The following is a 17,269-nucleotide window of genomic DNA, read 5'->3' as shown; positions in this document are numbered from 1 at the left end:
GTCATTCTTACCAGTGTGAAGTGGTATCTCATTGTGATTTTAATTTATATCTCTCTGATGGCTAATGGTGTTGAGCATCCATTCATGTGTCTCTGGGCTCTGTATATGCTCTATATGTCCTCCTTGGAGAAGTGTCTGTTTAGGTCCTTTGCCTATTTTTTAATTGGATTGCTTGTCTTCCTGGTGTGCAGTTGTATGAGTTCTTTATATATTTTGGAAATCAAACCCATGTCTCGGGTATCATTGGCAAATGTGTTTTCTCATCCGGTTGGTTCCCTTTCCATTTTAGTAATGTTTTCTTCAGCTGTGCAGAAGCTTTTTAGTTTGATGTAATCCCACTTGTGTATTCTTTCCTTTATATCCCTTGTCCTAGGGGATATATCATTGAAAATATTGCTGGGTGGGATATCTGAAAATTTCCTGCCTATGTTTTGCACTAGGACTTTTATGGTGTCACAACTTACATCCAAGTCTGTTGTCCATCTTGAGTTTATTTTGGTGTGTGGTGTAAGTTAGTGGTCGAGTTTCATTTTATTGCATGTATCAGCCCAAACCCCCAACTCCATTTATAGAAGAGGCTATTTTTACTTCATTTTATGTTCCTGCCCCCTTTGTCAAATATTAACTGACCTATTGACATGGGTTTATTTCTGTGCTCTCTATTCTTTTCCATTGGTCTATGTGTCTGTTCTTACATCAGTACCAGGCTGTTTTGATTACAGTGGCCTTGTAATACAGTTCGATATCAGGAATTGTGGTCACTCCTACCTTGTTCTTCTTTCTCAGAATTTCTGAGGCTATTCTGTGTTATTTATGGTTCCATATAAATTTTTGAAATATTTGTTCTCTGTCTGTGAAATAGTCATTGGTATTTGTATAGGGATTGTATTGAATCTATAGATTGCTTCGGGTAGTGTGCGCATATTAATGATATTAATTCTTCCAATCCATGAACACAGTATATGTTTCCATTTATTTGTGTCTTCCTTAATTTATTTCTTTAGTGTTGTCTGGTTTTCTGAGTATAGATCTTTTTCCTCCTTGGTTAAACTTATTCCTAAGTACTTTATTTTTCTTTTTGTTATCGCAAATAGGTTTTTTTTCTTGATATATCATTGTTGGTGTACCAAAATGCCTTCAATTTCTGAATAGTGACTTTGTATCCTGCTACTTTGCTAATTTCTATTATTTAGGTTGAAGTAGCTTTTTAGTAGAGACTGTAGGGTGTTCTGTGTACACCATCATGTCATCTGTAACCAGTGACAGTTTTACTTCCTCCTTTCCAATTTGAATGCCTTTTATTTCTTTATCTTGTCTGATTGCTATGGCTAGAACTTCCAATACTATGTTGAATAGAAGTGGTGAAAGCAGGCCTCATTGTCTTGTTCCTGATCTTAGTGGGAAAGCTTTTAGTTTTTGCCTGCTGGGTATGATGTTGGCTGTGGGTTTCCCGAATATGGCCTTTATTGTGTTGAAATATGTTTTCTGTATTTCCACTTTGCTAAGTGTTTTTATCATAAATGAGTGCTTACTTTATCAAATGCTTTTTCAGCATCTGTTGATATGATCATGTGGGTTTTTGTCTTTCATATTCATGTGGTGGTGTATTACATTTATTGATTTGCATATATTGTACCATCCTTTCATCCCTGGGATGCATCCCACTTGATCCCATTTTTAATGTAATGTTGGATGCATTTTGCCAATACTTTGCTGAGGATTTTAGTATCTGTGTTCATCAGCAATATTGATCTGTAGTTTCATTTTTTGTTGTGTCTTTATCTGTTTTTGGAATTAAGGTAATACTGGTCTCAAAAAAGAATTTGGGAGTCATCCCTCTTCTTGGAGATTTTGGTATGGTTTGAGAAGAATCAGAATTAGCTCTTTTCTAAATGTTGGGTAAAATTGTCCTGTGACTCCGTGCAGCCCAGGGCTTTTGTGTGCAGGGAGTGTTTTGATTACTGCTTCAATTTCACTAGCTGATATCGATGTACTCGGAGTTTCTACTTCTTTTTGACTCAGTTTTGGAGGATTATATGTTTCTAGAAATTTGTCTATTTCAGCCTGGCTTTCAAATTTTGGGCACATAATTCATAGTAGTTTCTTATCATCCTTTGTATTTCTGTGATATTGGTTGTAATTTTACTTCTTTCATTTCTGATTTTATTTACTTGGGTCATCTCTCTTTTTCTTAATGAGTGTGGTTAAAGGCTTTTCTTGAGTTCATTTATATTTTCAGAGAACCAGCTCATGGATTTATTGTATCTTTGAATTGTTCTTTTAGTCTCTGTGGCATTTAATTGTGCTCTGATTTTGATTATTTTCTTCCTTGTCCTCTCTCTGGGTTTTGTTTCTTGTTGTTCCCCTAGTTTTTGTAGATGTAGGGTCAGGTCATTTATTTGAAAAATTTCCATCATTTTTAAGTAGGCCTGTATTGCGATGAACTTCCTTCTCAGGCATGCCTTTGCTGTGTCCTACAAGTTTTGGGTTTTTGTGTGTTCATTTTAATTTGTTTCTAGAAAATTTCGATTTTTTCCTTGATTCCATTGTTTACCCATTCATTGTTCAGTGGCACGTTACTCTTTCTCCGTGTATTTGATAGTTTCTGAGTTTTTTCCTTGAAGTTCCTTTCTAGTTTCAAACCATTGTGATCCTAGAAAATGCTTGATCTAATTTTGTTTCTACTGATTTTGTTGAGGGTTATTTTGTGTCCTATCATGTGGTCCATCTTTGAAGAGGTTCCATGAGCATTTGAAAAGAATGTATATTTTTCTTCTTGCCAAATATCGAAAACTATTGTAAATATTGTATTTGAAAACTTCTATATACCATATTTTCGGATCATAAGATGCACATAAGTTTTAGAGAAGGAAAATAGGAAAAAGAATTTGAAGCAAAATATTTGGTAAAATATTTAATAACATAAATAACATAGTATTACACCAGTGCAAATGTAACTCTACATTTGGACTATAAGACACACCCCACCCCACCCCCAATTTTTCTTCCAGATTTGGAGGGGGGGGGTGTGTCTTATATTCCAAAAAATATGGTATACCAGTTCAGCCCATTTGATCTAGGGTATCCTTCAGTACCACAATGTCCTTGTTCATTCTCTGTTTGGCAGATCTATCCATTGTTGATAATGGGGTGCTAAAATCCCCTGCTATGTGTGTTGCTGTCTGTGTCTTTCTTTAAGAGCTCCAAGATTTTCTTTATATATTTCAGTGCTGCTATATTGGGTGCTTATATGTTTACAATTTTTATAGTGTCCTGATGGACTCTTCCCTTTAGAATTATAAAATGGCTTTGTCTCTTTGGGCTTTGTTTTTATCATGCATTTTATATGATGTAAGTATTGCTACCCCGGCTTTTTTTTTCCTGTCCATTTTCTTGGAATTTTTTTCCAACCCTTTACTCTCAGTCTGTGTGGGTCTTTTGTTCTGAGGGGATCTCTTATAGGCAGCATATGTGGATCATGATATCTTATCAATTCATCTACCCTATGTCTTTTGATTGTAGTATTTAATTCACTTACATTTAAGGTTATTATTGATAGATACTCATTGCCATTTACCCCCTTTGTACTTTCGTTCCTCTCTCTCACTCTGTTTCTTCCATATCTTAAAGCTTCTTTGGCATATCTTGTAGTGCTGATTTGGTGGAGGTATATTCTTTTAACTTTCTTTTGCCTGGGAAACTCCTTGTTTTGCCTCCCATTTTAAATGATAGCCTTGCTTGGTAGAATAGTCTTGGTTGCAGGCATTTGCTTTTCATTACTTGGAATATTTCTTTTCAGTCCCTTCTGGCTTGTATTATTTTTGGTGAGAAATCAGCTGGTAGACTTATTAGAGCTCCCTTGTATGTTACTATTTGTTTCTCCCTTGCTGCTTTTAAGATTCTCTCTTTGTCTTTAAAATTTGGCATTTTAATTATGATGTGTCTTGGATGAGGCCTCTTTGGGTTCATCTTGATTGGGACCCTCTGTGCTTCTTGAATTTGTGTGGCTTTCCCCTTTTCAGGTTAGGGAAGTCTCTGTCACTATTTTTTCATATGGTTTTCTGTCCTTACTCATTTTCTTCTCCTGGTATTCCTGTGATTCATATGTTGTCCTGAAGTTTCCCTGAGCTAACTTCATACTTTTTAAGTCTTTTTTCATTTCGTTGCTCTACCTGGATATTTCTTTCTACCTTGTTTTCCAACTTACCTACTTGATCCTCTGCTTCATCTAGCCTCTTATAATTCCATCTCGTGTATTTTGTATTTCAGAAATTGTTTTCTTCATTTTTTCCTGGTTCTTGTTTATAGTTTCTATTTCCTTTTTCATGCTGTTGTAGTTCCCACTTAGTTCCTTGTATTGTCACTTAGTTCCTTTAGCATTGTTATAAGCATTTATTTGACTTCCGTATCTGATAGATTGCTTGCCTCAATTTCCTTTACCTCTTTTAGTGGAAGAAATGAATTTTTCCATTCATTTCTATTAGGGGTTCTTTCTTTGTCTCCCCATATTAGGTGACACTTTTTGTTGTTTCTGCATCTGAGGGTGCTCTGCTTTGCCTGCCGGACTTAGTGTGGCTGACTTCTGTGGTAGGACATCTGTGGGACTTAGTGATGCCGTCCCTTTGGTCTTGCCTGGAATGCTGTAGGGCTGCCCTTCTGTTTGTGTGGGCTTTCTCGTTGTCCTTGGGCTTTAGTTTTTGGTGGCTTCTTGGTTGGTGTGTTCTTTTCTTTCAGCAGGCTTACTGGTAGTCACAACTCCCACTTTGTCGTGTATCATTCAATTTGAAGCAACATCTGCACTCTTGGGAGTCCAAACTTCATATTTGTTAAGATTCTGTGGCTGTTCACTTTGATTTTTGGAAGATTGGCTAAATGGCCCAGTTGGGTGCATGAGCAGGTTTGGTCAGTTTGCACATACTTTGCCTCCACCTTCTCTGTCCAAAAATTTTTGTTTGAGGAAAGTTTTTTTTTTTTTTTTTTTTTACATTTTATTTATTTCTAGAGAGAGGGGACAGGAAGGAGAAAGAGTGTGAGAGAAACATCAATGTATGGTTGCCTCTCATGTGTCCCCTGCTGGGAACTGGCCTGCAACCCAGGCATGTCCCCTGACTGGGAATCTAACCAGCGACCCTTTGCTCCACAGGCCCGTGCTCAATCCACTGAGCTATACCAGCCAGGGCATGAGGAAAGTTTTTTATCTGTACTTTATGAATGTGTTAAGTAAATTATGGTAAGCAAGTTATATTGTAGGATGGTACTTTTATCTTCTCATTCCATTTTTATCCTGTTTTATCCCTTTCTTTTCCACTCTCTTGCAAGAGAAAATAGCTCAGAACATTTTCTTACAATCACTAGTCTGGGATCGTCTGAGCTTCTTTACCAAAATTTCCATGGGTGTTGCAGTCCCTGACACAAGCAACATTGTTTTGGGGTAGAAATTTTTATAATGGCTACGAGGCAGAGTGACTAAGTTTGCTAACTACAGGTGTTACCCTTTCCAAAAACTCAGTTGGAAATTCTTTCCTGCCAATTCTTATATTCATCTGTAAATTAAAAGTCATGTTCCTATCCCATTCCCTCTGTAAGTAAGGATGGACTACTTAGGAACTTTTACTTCCGAATATTTGGTAATCATTTGTAATCAGTATATTTTCTAGAGCAGTGTTCTCTCATCCTGGATCCCCTGCCCGTGTTATCCCTAACTGTGTCGTGAGTTGACATACTATGTTTTATTAGAGGAGGTTGTAAATTCTTAGTCTTTCTTAGGATCAATTTTGATTTATATAGGAGTTAAAGGAAATTGTAATTAAACTTGTACTGTTTTTAAACCAAACTACTTCCATGGCAAATAAAGTAGTCATTCCACTATCACTGTTTTATGTTTATTTCTTACTATCTTTAATAACAGTCTTTTTTAAAAACCCTAATTTTAGCCCTGTTTGGTGTGGCATAGTGGATTGAGTGCCAGCCTTTGAACCAAAATGGATGCTGGTTTGATTCCCAGTAAGGATACAGGCCTGGGTTCCAGCCAGGTCCCCAATTAGGAGTGCATGAGAGGCAACAGCACATTGATGTTTTTCTCCCTGTCTTTCTACTTCCCTTCCCGTCTCTTTTTTTAATATATTTTATTGATTATGCCATTACAGTTGTCCCATTCCCCCCCTTCATTCCCCTCCACCCTGCACACACCCTCCCACCCATTTCCCCCTACTTTAGTTCATGTCCATGTGTCACAAGTTCTTTAGCTTCTACATTTCCCACACTACTCTTGACCTCCCCTTGTCTATTTTCTCCCCACTGTCTATGGTACTTATTCTCTGTACCTTCTTCCCCTGTCTCCTCCTCCCACTCCCCTGTTGCTAACCCTCCACGTGATCTACATTTCTGTGGCTCCGCTCCTGATCTAGCTGTCCTCTTAGTTTGCTTTTGTTCTAGGTGTGGTTGTTAATAACTGTGAGTTTGTAGTCCTTTCACTGTTCATGTGTTTTATCTTCTTTTTCTTAGATAAGTCCCTTTAACATTTCATATAATAAGGGCTTGGTGATGATGAACTCCTTCAACTTGACCTTATCTGAGAAGCACTTTATCTGCCCTTCCATTCTAAATGAAAACTTTGCTGGATAGAGCAATCTTGGGTGTAGGTCCTTGCATTTCATGACTTGGAATACTTCTTTCCAGCCCCTTCTTGCCTGTAAGGTCTCTTTTGAGAAATCGGCTGACATTGTGATGGGAACTCCTTTGTAGGTGCCTGTCCCCTTATCTCTTGCTGCTTCTAGAATTCTCTCCTTCATTTTAATCTTGGCTAATGTAATTATGATGTGCCTTGGTGTGTTCCTCTTTGGGTCCACCTTCTTTGGGACTCTCTGAGCTTCCTGGATTTCCTGGAGGTCTATTTCCTTTGCCACACTGGGGAAGTTCTCCTTTATTATTTGTTCAAATAAGTTTTCCACTTGTGGCTGTTTCTTTCCCCCTTCTGGTACCCCTATAATCCGGATGTTGGAATGTTTAAAGATGTCCTGGAGGTTCCTAAGCCTCTCCTCATTTTTTTGAATTCTTGTTTCTTCCTTCTTTTCTGTCTGGTTGTTTCTTTGTTCCTTCTGGTCTACTCCATTGATTTGAGTCTCAGTTTTCTTCCCATCACTATTGTTTCCCTGTTCATTTTCCTACATTTCACTTAGTGTAGCCTTCATTTTTTCAACTAATTTACGACCCACATCAACCAGTTCTGTGAGCAACCTGATCACCAGTGTTTTGAACTGAACATCTGATAGGTTGGCTATCTCTTGGTCAGTTAAAAGTATTGGCTCTGGGGCTTTGATTTGTTCTTCTGTTTGAGCCATTTTTGGTCAGGTTGCACCTGTTACGTATGAGTAGCAAAACCTTAGGTGTTCACCAAGGTGTGGCAACCCAGGTGGCTTGGTTGTGATGCTGTATGTAGGGGTGGGGTCAGAAAGGGGACAATGGCACTTGTTCAGCTCTCTCAGATTTCAGTCCCCTCTGGTGCTTCCCACAAGCAAATTGGGCCCTTCTGGTGCTGGTTCCCAGGTGGGTGAGCTTATGTATGTTCTAAGACCCTGTGGGTCTCTCCATCGAACTCTCCTGTCAGACTGGGAGTCTCTCCTGGCACCTTTTCAGTCGGTGCTTTTAGGCTTTATTTCCTGTTCCTGGGGCCCTGGGTTGTGCGGTTTGTCTCGCTTCCCTTTTTTTGCCTAATTTATCTGTGCACAAAAGTGTTACTGTGGTCAGCCAACTTCATTGCACGCTCTGCTGGTTTCCTCCTTGCACTGCTTATGTTCCCGGGCTGGTAGCCACCGCTGTTTCCTGCTGCCTCAATCCCTCTCTATTGGCCGAGGACTCTGCCCCTCTTATTGGTCTGGTTAAATGGTTGTAGGACTTTGGTACAGTTCAGTTTTCTGTCTGTTCTGGTTGTGTTTTTATTTCTACATCTTTGTTGTCCTTAATTTGGGTTGTGGGAGGAGGCACAGTGTTTTCACTTATGCCACCATCTTGGCCGGAAGTTCCCTTCCCCTCTCTTTAAAAATAAATTAAAATCTTTTCAAAAAGTAAAATAAAATAAAAACCTGATTTTACTGATACTTATGGTAAACTGTTGTTACCTAGAATAAATAATTTTAGGTAATTTTTAAAAGGACAGAAATGAAATGAGGAATGGGAGGAAATTTGATAACACATTCTAGACTTAGATTAGCATCTATGTATAGCATCAAACTCTTATCAAGAAGCCTCCAGTAATACTGCTGTTAAAAAGGACAACCAGGATTCCCTGGTGTGTGGCTCAGTCATTGAGCACGGGTTTGTGAAGTGAGAGGTCCCTGGTTCCACTCCCCATTAGGGCACAGGCCTGGGTTGGGCCAGGTCGCCAGTTGGAGGCATTGGAGAGGCAACCAGTGGATGTTTCTCTCCTTTTCTCCCTCCCTTCCTCTTTCCCTAAAAATAAATAAAGAAATCTTTATAAAAGTTAAAAAGACTACCAGGAGGAAATGATATAGTTCTTTAAGCTTACAGGACCAAATAAGAAAAAAACATACCCTTTGTTTTCTGCTGTAGAAATGTAGTTTTAATAACTAATAGTATTCCAGTGGTAACTTTTTCTAAATTTCTGTTATTAAAGCTAAGCATAAATAATTGAGGACCATGACTTAATCATGATCAAAGGATAGATAAATAGAGCAGTAGTCAGCACCCAGATATTTTAGGGAGAGAGGTGAGGTGATGGGCAAGGAGGAAGTTTTCCTTTCTAGGGAAACTAAGTATAATATATTAATGGTAAAATATTTTTCTTTTCTTTGTTTTTTTTAACCTGTAACATGGAAATATCTTCATGGTTATTGTTTAGAAGAAGATAATACATGTAAGGAATTTAATGTAGTGCTTAGTATCTAGTAAGCCCTCAATAAATTTAACTGTTGTTGTTATTATTTGGAATTTTAAAAAGAGAACTCATAGTTATGAACAGCCTAGGGTAAATACACCTGCAGTTTAAAATTTAACAAAGTATTGAACAAGAATTAAATAAAAATTATATTTAAAAAAAAAATAAAATTTAACAAAGTAGGTCCTGGCCAAGTAGCTCAGTTAGAGCACTGTGCCCATATGCCAAGGTTATAGTTCAGTCCTTGGTCAGGAGTGGTTAGAGTGACAGACTGATATTTCTCTCCCTCTCGCTACTTCTCTTTCTTGCTTTCTCCCTCTCCCTTCCCCTGCTTCTCTCAAATCAGTTTAAAAAAGAAGATTTTGCAAGGTATTTAAGATACCAAAAACGATATCCAGCTTCTTACTTCACCTGTTTGTTGAATTGCTTTGGGAAAGTTAGCATAAAATTTAAGTTCCTTATTCTGATTAGTAGAAGGCATAAATTTAATGACTATCTTATAAGTGAAATAATTAAACTTATCCCTTTTTTCACTTTGTTTCAGGTTTCCCCTCAAAAAACCTATAAGGTAAGTTGTTCAGTTGCACCTCATACATTTTAGGTTAAATTTCAATCGAAAGTATTCCTTTGAAATTATGGTGATTTTTTGTGGTTTTTGAAAACATGGATTTTAGTTTAAAATTTCAGAATATTTTGTCAATTTAAAATGTAACACGTATTTCTGTTTTTTTCTGTAAAATGGCTTTATTTTGATAAATGTTTTTAATATAAGCATTTTAAATATTTGTTCAAGTTGATGCTTAAGGTCACACCCTATGAAGAGGCTTAATTTTACAGTCTTTTGTGACTGCTTTCAGTTAGGAATATTGTGGGGGGTGTAAATGGATTATCAGTTTTTGATGTGTTTTATCATCTGGGTAACTGTAACTGCCTTTAGTTAATGAATTGTGGGAAACAGAATCAGTCTTCATTACTTCAAGACAGTAAAGGGGAAAAGTCCACAATGTTCAAATGCTGGTGCCCATATTTATATCTCCACAATTACTAATTTCCCAGGATTAAATGTCTCTTTCTCAGTACTTCTTCAACATCCTTCTCTTTCATCTTAATTGTCATAAATATTATTTAAAATGTAGGTAGCATGTCATTCCTAATTATTATAGTTTATTTATCATTTTAATGACACCATAGTACAAGATACCAATGCTAATCTTGGCATTTCAGTTAATTAGTAGTGTATATATTTATTGTGTTGGCCAGAATATTGTTTGATTTTTCTTGTAAGATGGCTCCAGTAGTGCTTAGTTGTCTTAACTTCATTGAAAACAATTTTGTTAGATTGTACTATGACAGCTGTCATATCAGTGTGCATTTAAAACAACTTATCAAAATTGGTGACTTCTTGTGTAGCTGTTTTAATATTGAAGATGGAAGAAAGTAAGCAACATTTTTCAGCATGTTATGCTTTATTATTTCAAGAAAAAGCAAATTTCAGTTTATGCATTGTATGGAGAAGGTGCTGTGACTGATCAAATGTGTCAAAAGTTGTTTGCCCCTCACTGTTGTTTGGATAATTATAATAAAATAACAAAACTTTTTTTAAAAAGTGGTTTGTGAAGTTTCATGCTGGAGGTTGGAAGGTACTTCACAGTCAGGTAGACCAGTTGAAGTTTATAACCATCAAATTGAGGCATTAATTGAGAACAATCAATGTTCTATCATGAGGATATAGCTGATAATCTCAAAATACCCAAATCAATAAAGTTATTGGTGAAAATGCAAAACATCTTTTATTTTACAAATGAAAACCATACTTATGGTTTTATTTACTGTCCAGCCATTATCTGATCAGGTAATTTGATAAACCATAAGAAAAATAATAATTCTAGTGTTGTCTGGGCTCGGTCAAGACTGCGTGACTAGAATTGTAGGCAGGCTTTAAGTGAAGTTTTCCCGAGATTTTTTTTTCAGCTGCTCTCATCAGTGCTATATTTACACAGTGATCTTGAACTTGATCCTGATATATATAGGTTTGGGCAATGTGTTGAATTACAAGTAGGCAGTTTTCTTATCTGTTAAATGAAAACAATAATGATTTTTCTTTGAAAACCACTAAAAGAATTTAAGCAGTTATTTCTAAGAATGAAACTGAGTTTATAACAATACTACTTTTATCATTTTTTTATAACTAAGTAAATAGACTGTATTACACGCAGCGCAGACTAATTTTAAAATTTCTTGGAAAATGTAGAAAGGTTTATGAGACTGTGTAAGGTAAATTGCTCTCTTGGTTTCTTTTTGTAAGACACACTTGAGATTTTTAAATTATGTTTTTCTGCTAATGACTTTTTTTGTAATAATTATTTGATTGTTTTGATTTAATTTAGGCATGGAAGTATTTTGAACCGAGAGTCACCAACAAATAAGCAGAAAGTTGAGCGCAGTGTATCGCATGATTTTGACCCTACAGGTAAAATATCCTTTTCTTCCAAATTATACTGAGAGAAATATACTTCAGAATGCTATAGCTTGAGCTACATAATGACCTGAAACACTTGTTTCAGAAGTAGGACTTCTGTTTATGACTTCACCTTCCTCTTCAATTATATCATATAAAATCTTTGCATTCAGGGAATGCAAACATTTTTAACTTTCAATACTATGGATTCCACTATGGAAGCATCATTGTAGAGTGTAGTTAAATATGGTGATGATAATAGAAATAGTTTTTTATGTCACCATAAAAACTATTGGGTGTTTTGTTAAGATCAAGGACTTAGTATTAAGATAAATCATAAGTATCAACCAGTAGTAAGTCAAAATCAAGTCCATAACAACTACCAATTTCTGCAGTCATTTAAAAATTCAGGTCTGGAGTAGATAAATTCAATTTCAGAATTAATTATCTTCTCATTTTAGAGGAAGCAGATGAAGAGATCCCTTTTTCTTCAAAAAGTATTCTGAACTCAGCTGTATTTCAGCCTTAGTTGTACTGCTCTTTCGTCGAGTTTTCATGTTAATAGGCTTTCACTTATTTATATCCCTTAATTTATGCATATAGTTTGAACTCTTCTTGTAAAATATAGGCTGTTGCTTTCTCTTTGTAAATTCACCAAGTATTTAATTTTTTAAAAAATTGCTTCATAATTTTGCTTTCTTCATTTGAAACTGTGATATGTCTTCTTTGAGCACATACTGTTTTATTGAGTTGTATGTTCCTGTGACAAAAGATAAAATATGTATATACTAAGGTTCCCAGATATATAAATATAATGTGTCTGTTTTAGATATTTAGAAAAAAATTATAAAATTTTAATAGTATTTTTTGTGTCTAATTAAGACTAATAAGTAAAAAGGAAACCCCAATCATAAATTCGTGAGGTTTTATTGGTGGGAATATGTGATATGTAACTTCTGGATATCCGTTAAAAGATAATTATTTCTGACACATAATTTTGACATTGTGGGGCTCAGTGACTTTTATTTATATGATTAGTTATTGTCTTGCTAATGAGGGTCACAAGTTCTGCCCTATGTTCATAAAAGTGTTTGTGGTCTTGTTAGATTGACTTATTCTTGCATTGTTTATCTGGGATGTGACCATTTCTGCAGACAGATTTAGCAAAGTGATATTCAGTGCTTCATAATGAGATTATGATAGTTTTTAGTGCTTTTGCCATCTCTAAAGTTGTCATATATGTTTTGTAGACTATTCATGTATTGTTTTTTTGAACATGTTTTTATTACACTGTCTTTTCTTTGGTAAATCTTTAAAATACATTGTGGCTATTCGTGACTATTCTAAGTGCTGTCATCTGTGATGTTCATACTTTATGTTTGCACGATTTAACTTGATCATGATTCGTTCTTTCTCCCCCCATAAATTTTTCCCCTTACATTGGTCTCCATATTTTCTATATCTCTCTCCTTTTCTCTCACTCTTGTGCAGATAGCTCCTCCAAGAAGACAAAGTCTAGTTCAGAGGAGAGTAGATCCGAGATATATGGTAAGCTTTATATAGACAATTCAGCCTTGCACCTTTGGAGTTTGCTTCATGCTGTTTCCTTTTTAAAGATAACTACAGCCTTCCTGTGTCTGCTCTGCATGGCATGATCTGCTGGGAAAGGGAGCCTGGGCTTTTAATATGGCTGTGATGTGGAATCTTAAGGTTGCTAGAAACTAACATTGTAGAATAAGAATAGGCCACATAGTCATCTCTTTTATTGTGTTCATGTTAGCAAAGTGATTATTTCTCATATGTTTGGGTTAGTTTCCTCCATGTAATATGGATGAGCATTGAATAATAATAATTCTTCTTCTTTCCTCTTTATTCTTCTTCCCTCTCCCCCCCTCCTCTTCCTTCCTCCTTCTTCTCTTTCTTCTCCTACTCTTCTTTATTTTCTTTTTCTTTATTTTTAACTAGGGCATTAAATTCTTATTATCTTCTTCTCATGTCCCACTTGCAAGGTTTGGGTCACATAGAATTTCGTCAGTGCTACCAGTCTTTTTAAGTATAGTTCTGGTATAACTTAATGTGTGTTGGCAGTTCTTTGGAATTTTTATCTTTTATTTGGTTTTTAATTTTTAATTGCATCATCCTTTGGAAATGTTGTTCTTGTGTAATTTATCTACAGTGACAAAATGCCTTAAGTATTTTATTTTTATAACTTGAAGAATTTGTCTATACCTTTCATAAGTTTCCCCAAAGCTTATTCTGTCTGAATGGGCAAATTACAAATTGGTATGATTTAAAAATAATCTTTACAAAGATCAGGTTTAACCAGAATGGTCAACTTTGGTAACAGGTTATTGAAACACTACATTTCCAGATTGTGTCCTGTCTTCCAAGGATAATATAAACCATATTTGTGAAGTTTGTACATATTTTTCTTTTTCCTTTGCAAAGTTTCACCTTTCCTGTTTCCTGTTTTGATATCTAATCAGTATTTTTGAGAAAAGTGAATAGCAGAAGCAGAGCCTAAAACAAAAACTTTGAAAATAATCTCTAAAAGACTAAGAAGTTATTTTTTTATAAGATTCCCAATTTGTCACAAAAGAAAACCATGACTTCTTTAATAGAGCCAAACATCTGTGAAGTAGAAGTTTTCCCTGGTATTGCTGATTCCTAGCTTTTGATATACATGAAAGGAAGTCAAATATGAAAATGTCTCTAACCTTTTAAAGATATTTTATAATTTATATCTCCTGATACTTTAGCCAGTAATATCAGATACTTTTTAATATCATGAGGCTTCAGTGTTGGGTTATAAAGCAGTAAATGCTTTTTTGTTGGATACATATATAAAATTGTTTGTTTGGGTTTTTGAGACCAGTGCTTTTTCTATGTAATTAAACGTTTTACAGTAGTTCAACAGAAATGTATACCATGCCAGACACATAACAAGTTTATGTTTTTTTCTCCCAAAGTATTTGGCTCCATATAAGTAAGAAGTAGCTTCTGGATTTCTTGAGGCTCTTTTTTTTTGTTGTTGTTGTTCTGTATAAAGAGTTTACTGTGGTTTATTCTCCATTTAGGAATGAGAACTCTGTCTTTATAGCCCCATTCTTTTTGAGTACCCTCTGCAGTGTCGTTATTTTTATCTTCCCCGCCATTTTCCTAGATCTGTGGTGTGTGTGCAAAAGCTTGCTGTTTGCTTAAGATGATAGGGTCTTTGCTTTGGATGATAGATGATAGGCATGAATGAAAGCTTCCTGTTTGATTTGGATGTTAACAGTATTTCAGACATGTCATTGGCTTAGTAGTAATAGAAATGGTTTAAGCAGTAATGAGGATGCAAGGTATGGATTCTCTGTGTGTTTGTTTCTTGAGAACTGTTGAAGTGTCTTTTGTGGAGGTAACTGAGCCATGAATTCTCAAAAAGCACTTAGAAAAGAGTTTTTCAGAACAAAGTTAATTAGCATTTTAACTTAAATCTCTTTCACATTACAACTATTTTATCACCAGTGTAAATAGACTTCAGACTATGTGCAGCTAGCATGGATGAAAAAAAATCTCTAATCTCCAGGGAGCCAAGGAAAGCTTGGACATAATAGAATATGAGAGTAGAATCATAGCCACTGGTGACATTGCTTTGGCATGGGGCCTCTTAACAAGCCAACTTCTAATTTTAGAGATTATACATTGTCTTGGAGTAAAATTCATTAGTTGGATACTTCATGCAACTGCCATTTATTCATGTATAAATTATTTACTTTAAAAATTTTTAGCCATTTTACAGCTTTTTTTATCAGATAGATTTGCTTTGCTCATTTTAAAAGGAAACCTAGTGGTGGTTTTTTTTTGTATTGACTTCTTTTGTTAATTTTCTACCCCATACAGTAGATCAATATTTATTCCATATCCCCTTATTTTTCCTTGTACCTTTTAGAGTCTGTTGATCTTATACAGATGTATTTTCTGATCTGCAATTGAATGATAGTTAATTTTCCATTTTTCTTACTAATGTTGTAGTGAAGAAATTCTGTAGCTTTTGTGGGACATAAGAGATTTAACAAGGGAATTTTGAGTTAGATACCCCTTCCTAACTTCTGTCTTGGTTTCATGAAGAGATTCCAGCTGATAATATTTTGTACAAGAAAATAAGTCATGTCTTTTTGAAGCTGTCTTTAGTCTGCTGGGGCTGCTATAACGAAACACCAGAGACTTGGCTTAAATAACAGAAATGTAATTATTTTCTTACAATTCAGGAGTCTAGAGTATGAGATTAGCATGCCAGCATGGTTGGGTTCTGGTGAGGGCTCTTCTGGATTGCTTTGGCTCACATGTTCTTTCCTTGGTGTAAGCACATGGAAAGAGAAAGAGAAAGAGAGAGAGGGGAGGGAGGAAGAGAGAGGGTGGGGGATAAAGGTTGCAGAGAGAGAGAGAAGCACACTCAATATATGACTTTTGTGGGGGACACAAACATACAGTCATTAACATAGGCAAACTGTTAGATTCTCATATCTGTAAAAAGAGAAGTTCTTGGTTTGATTTATTTATTTTATTTTTAGAGAGAGGGAAAAGGAGGGTAAAAGAGAGGGAGAGAAACATTGATTGGTTGTCTCTTGCACATGCCCCAGTAGGGGACCAGGCCTACCCAGGCATGTCCCCTGACTGGGAATAGAAACAGTGACCTTCTGATTTGTGGGACAATGCTCAATCAACTGAGCCATGCTGGTCAGGGCTCTTGGTTTGATTCTTACTTTCACCAAATTATGATTCTCTTTTTTTCTTTAATTTTTCAAAGAGCATTCTGCAATATGAATTTTCTATGTCCTTATAAAGTATTCATTTCTTAACTTCTTGAAATCTGATATGTGAACACATGCTATTTGGAAGGTAAACCAAAATATTAGACTTGAAAGTCTGTGAACTTATTCTCAGTTCTTACCATATTTCTGAGCCATTTGACAATGCTAACTAACACTCTTCCTTTGGTTTCTGGAATATTAGATCAATCTTGTTCTTTTTTCTTTATAATTATTTTATCTTTTCTATACTTAACTGCTTTTTCCTTTTACAAATGTAAAATGACCTGAGTTTCTGTTCTTGATATTTCTTTTTCTAGTTTTATATTTTTAAATGTTTGTGAATACTTTCCCTCTAACTGTTCTTCATATTCAGAATGACCAATCTGAAATTCATCACTGTTCTTTATGGATAGAAGAAATCAATCTTCCCTTGATATTCCTGATTTTTTTTTGAGTGGCACTGCCACCTAGTCTTACTTTTTTAATAGTTATTTTTGACTTCCTTTACCTTGTCCTCTCTTGTTGTTTGCAAGGTCCCATTGATTCTACCATCACTTTATTTTCATCACTCACTATTTGATTCTGTTCCCACCCCTTTTCATCATTTCATCAGACTATTTTAATAGACTCATAATTTTCTTTCACTTTTATTTCACGTTGATCCACTTCCTATTCTCCATTCTTGTACATTTTGTCAGATTAGTATCACTAACAAGGATTTGAGCATTCACTTGTTAGGAAGTGCAAATAGTTATTAAAATATGTCACAATTTTGTTTCAGACTTATTCTGTCTTAATTTACTGCTCACCTAAATGTACCACCGTCTCCTTCAAATGTTCATTTCTGAAATATGGCTTGGTTTTCATTCTTTGTTCATGCCATTCCCATTGTCTTGAAAGGTTTAAACCCTAGAACTTCTTATTAGAAACCTCCTCATCTTTCCAGGCTTTCTTGGAGTTGCCCTGCTTCTTCTGTTCTCTGAGCTCTGACATCCTGCTTTGTGTCTAGTTATTTGTACTTAGGTTTGTCTTCTCATCACCCATCATGCTTGAAATCCTAAGGCACTCTTTCAGTTTTGATTAAGTGATTGTCGAGATTGGGATGAATATTATAGGAAAAAGATT

At 35.6% G+C, this 17,269-nt stretch overlaps 1 protein-coding gene across 6 annotated transcripts in view; it reads left to right on the top strand.

The window, feature by feature from the left end:
• The window catches only part of ARHGEF12 (Rho guanine nucleotide exchange factor 12), a 212,784-nt gene that overhangs the window by 63,201 nt on the left and 132,314 nt on the right, over positions 1–17,269 (top strand). For 3 of the 6 annotated variants that reach the window (XM_037028532.1, XM_037028528.1, XM_037028527.1), the window contains exons 2-4: positions 9,438–9,461; positions 11,281–11,363; positions 12,843–12,899. In XM_037028532.1, the coding sequence (XP_036884427.1) occupies positions 9,438–9,461; positions 11,281–11,363; positions 12,843–12,899 (164 nt within the window). Of the gene's footprint in view, positions 1–9,437; positions 9,462–11,280; positions 11,364–12,842; positions 12,900–13,934; positions 14,006–17,269 lie in introns of those variants that run through there. The other 3 variants (XM_037028530.1, XM_037028529.1, XM_037028533.1) reach the window with 2 other exon arrangements.

Source organism: Sturnira hondurensis, unplaced genomic scaffold (assembly GCF_014824575.4).
Source record: "Sturnira hondurensis isolate 20B ecotype Veracruz unplaced genomic scaffold, ASM1482457v3 Scaffold0019996, whole genome shotgun sequence".
Classification (NCBI taxonomy): Eukaryota; Metazoa; Chordata; class Mammalia; order Chiroptera; family Phyllostomidae; genus Sturnira; species Sturnira hondurensis.
The sequence above is the reverse complement of the archived record's forward strand: the minus strand, read 5'-3'. Positions and strand labels throughout refer to the sequence as shown.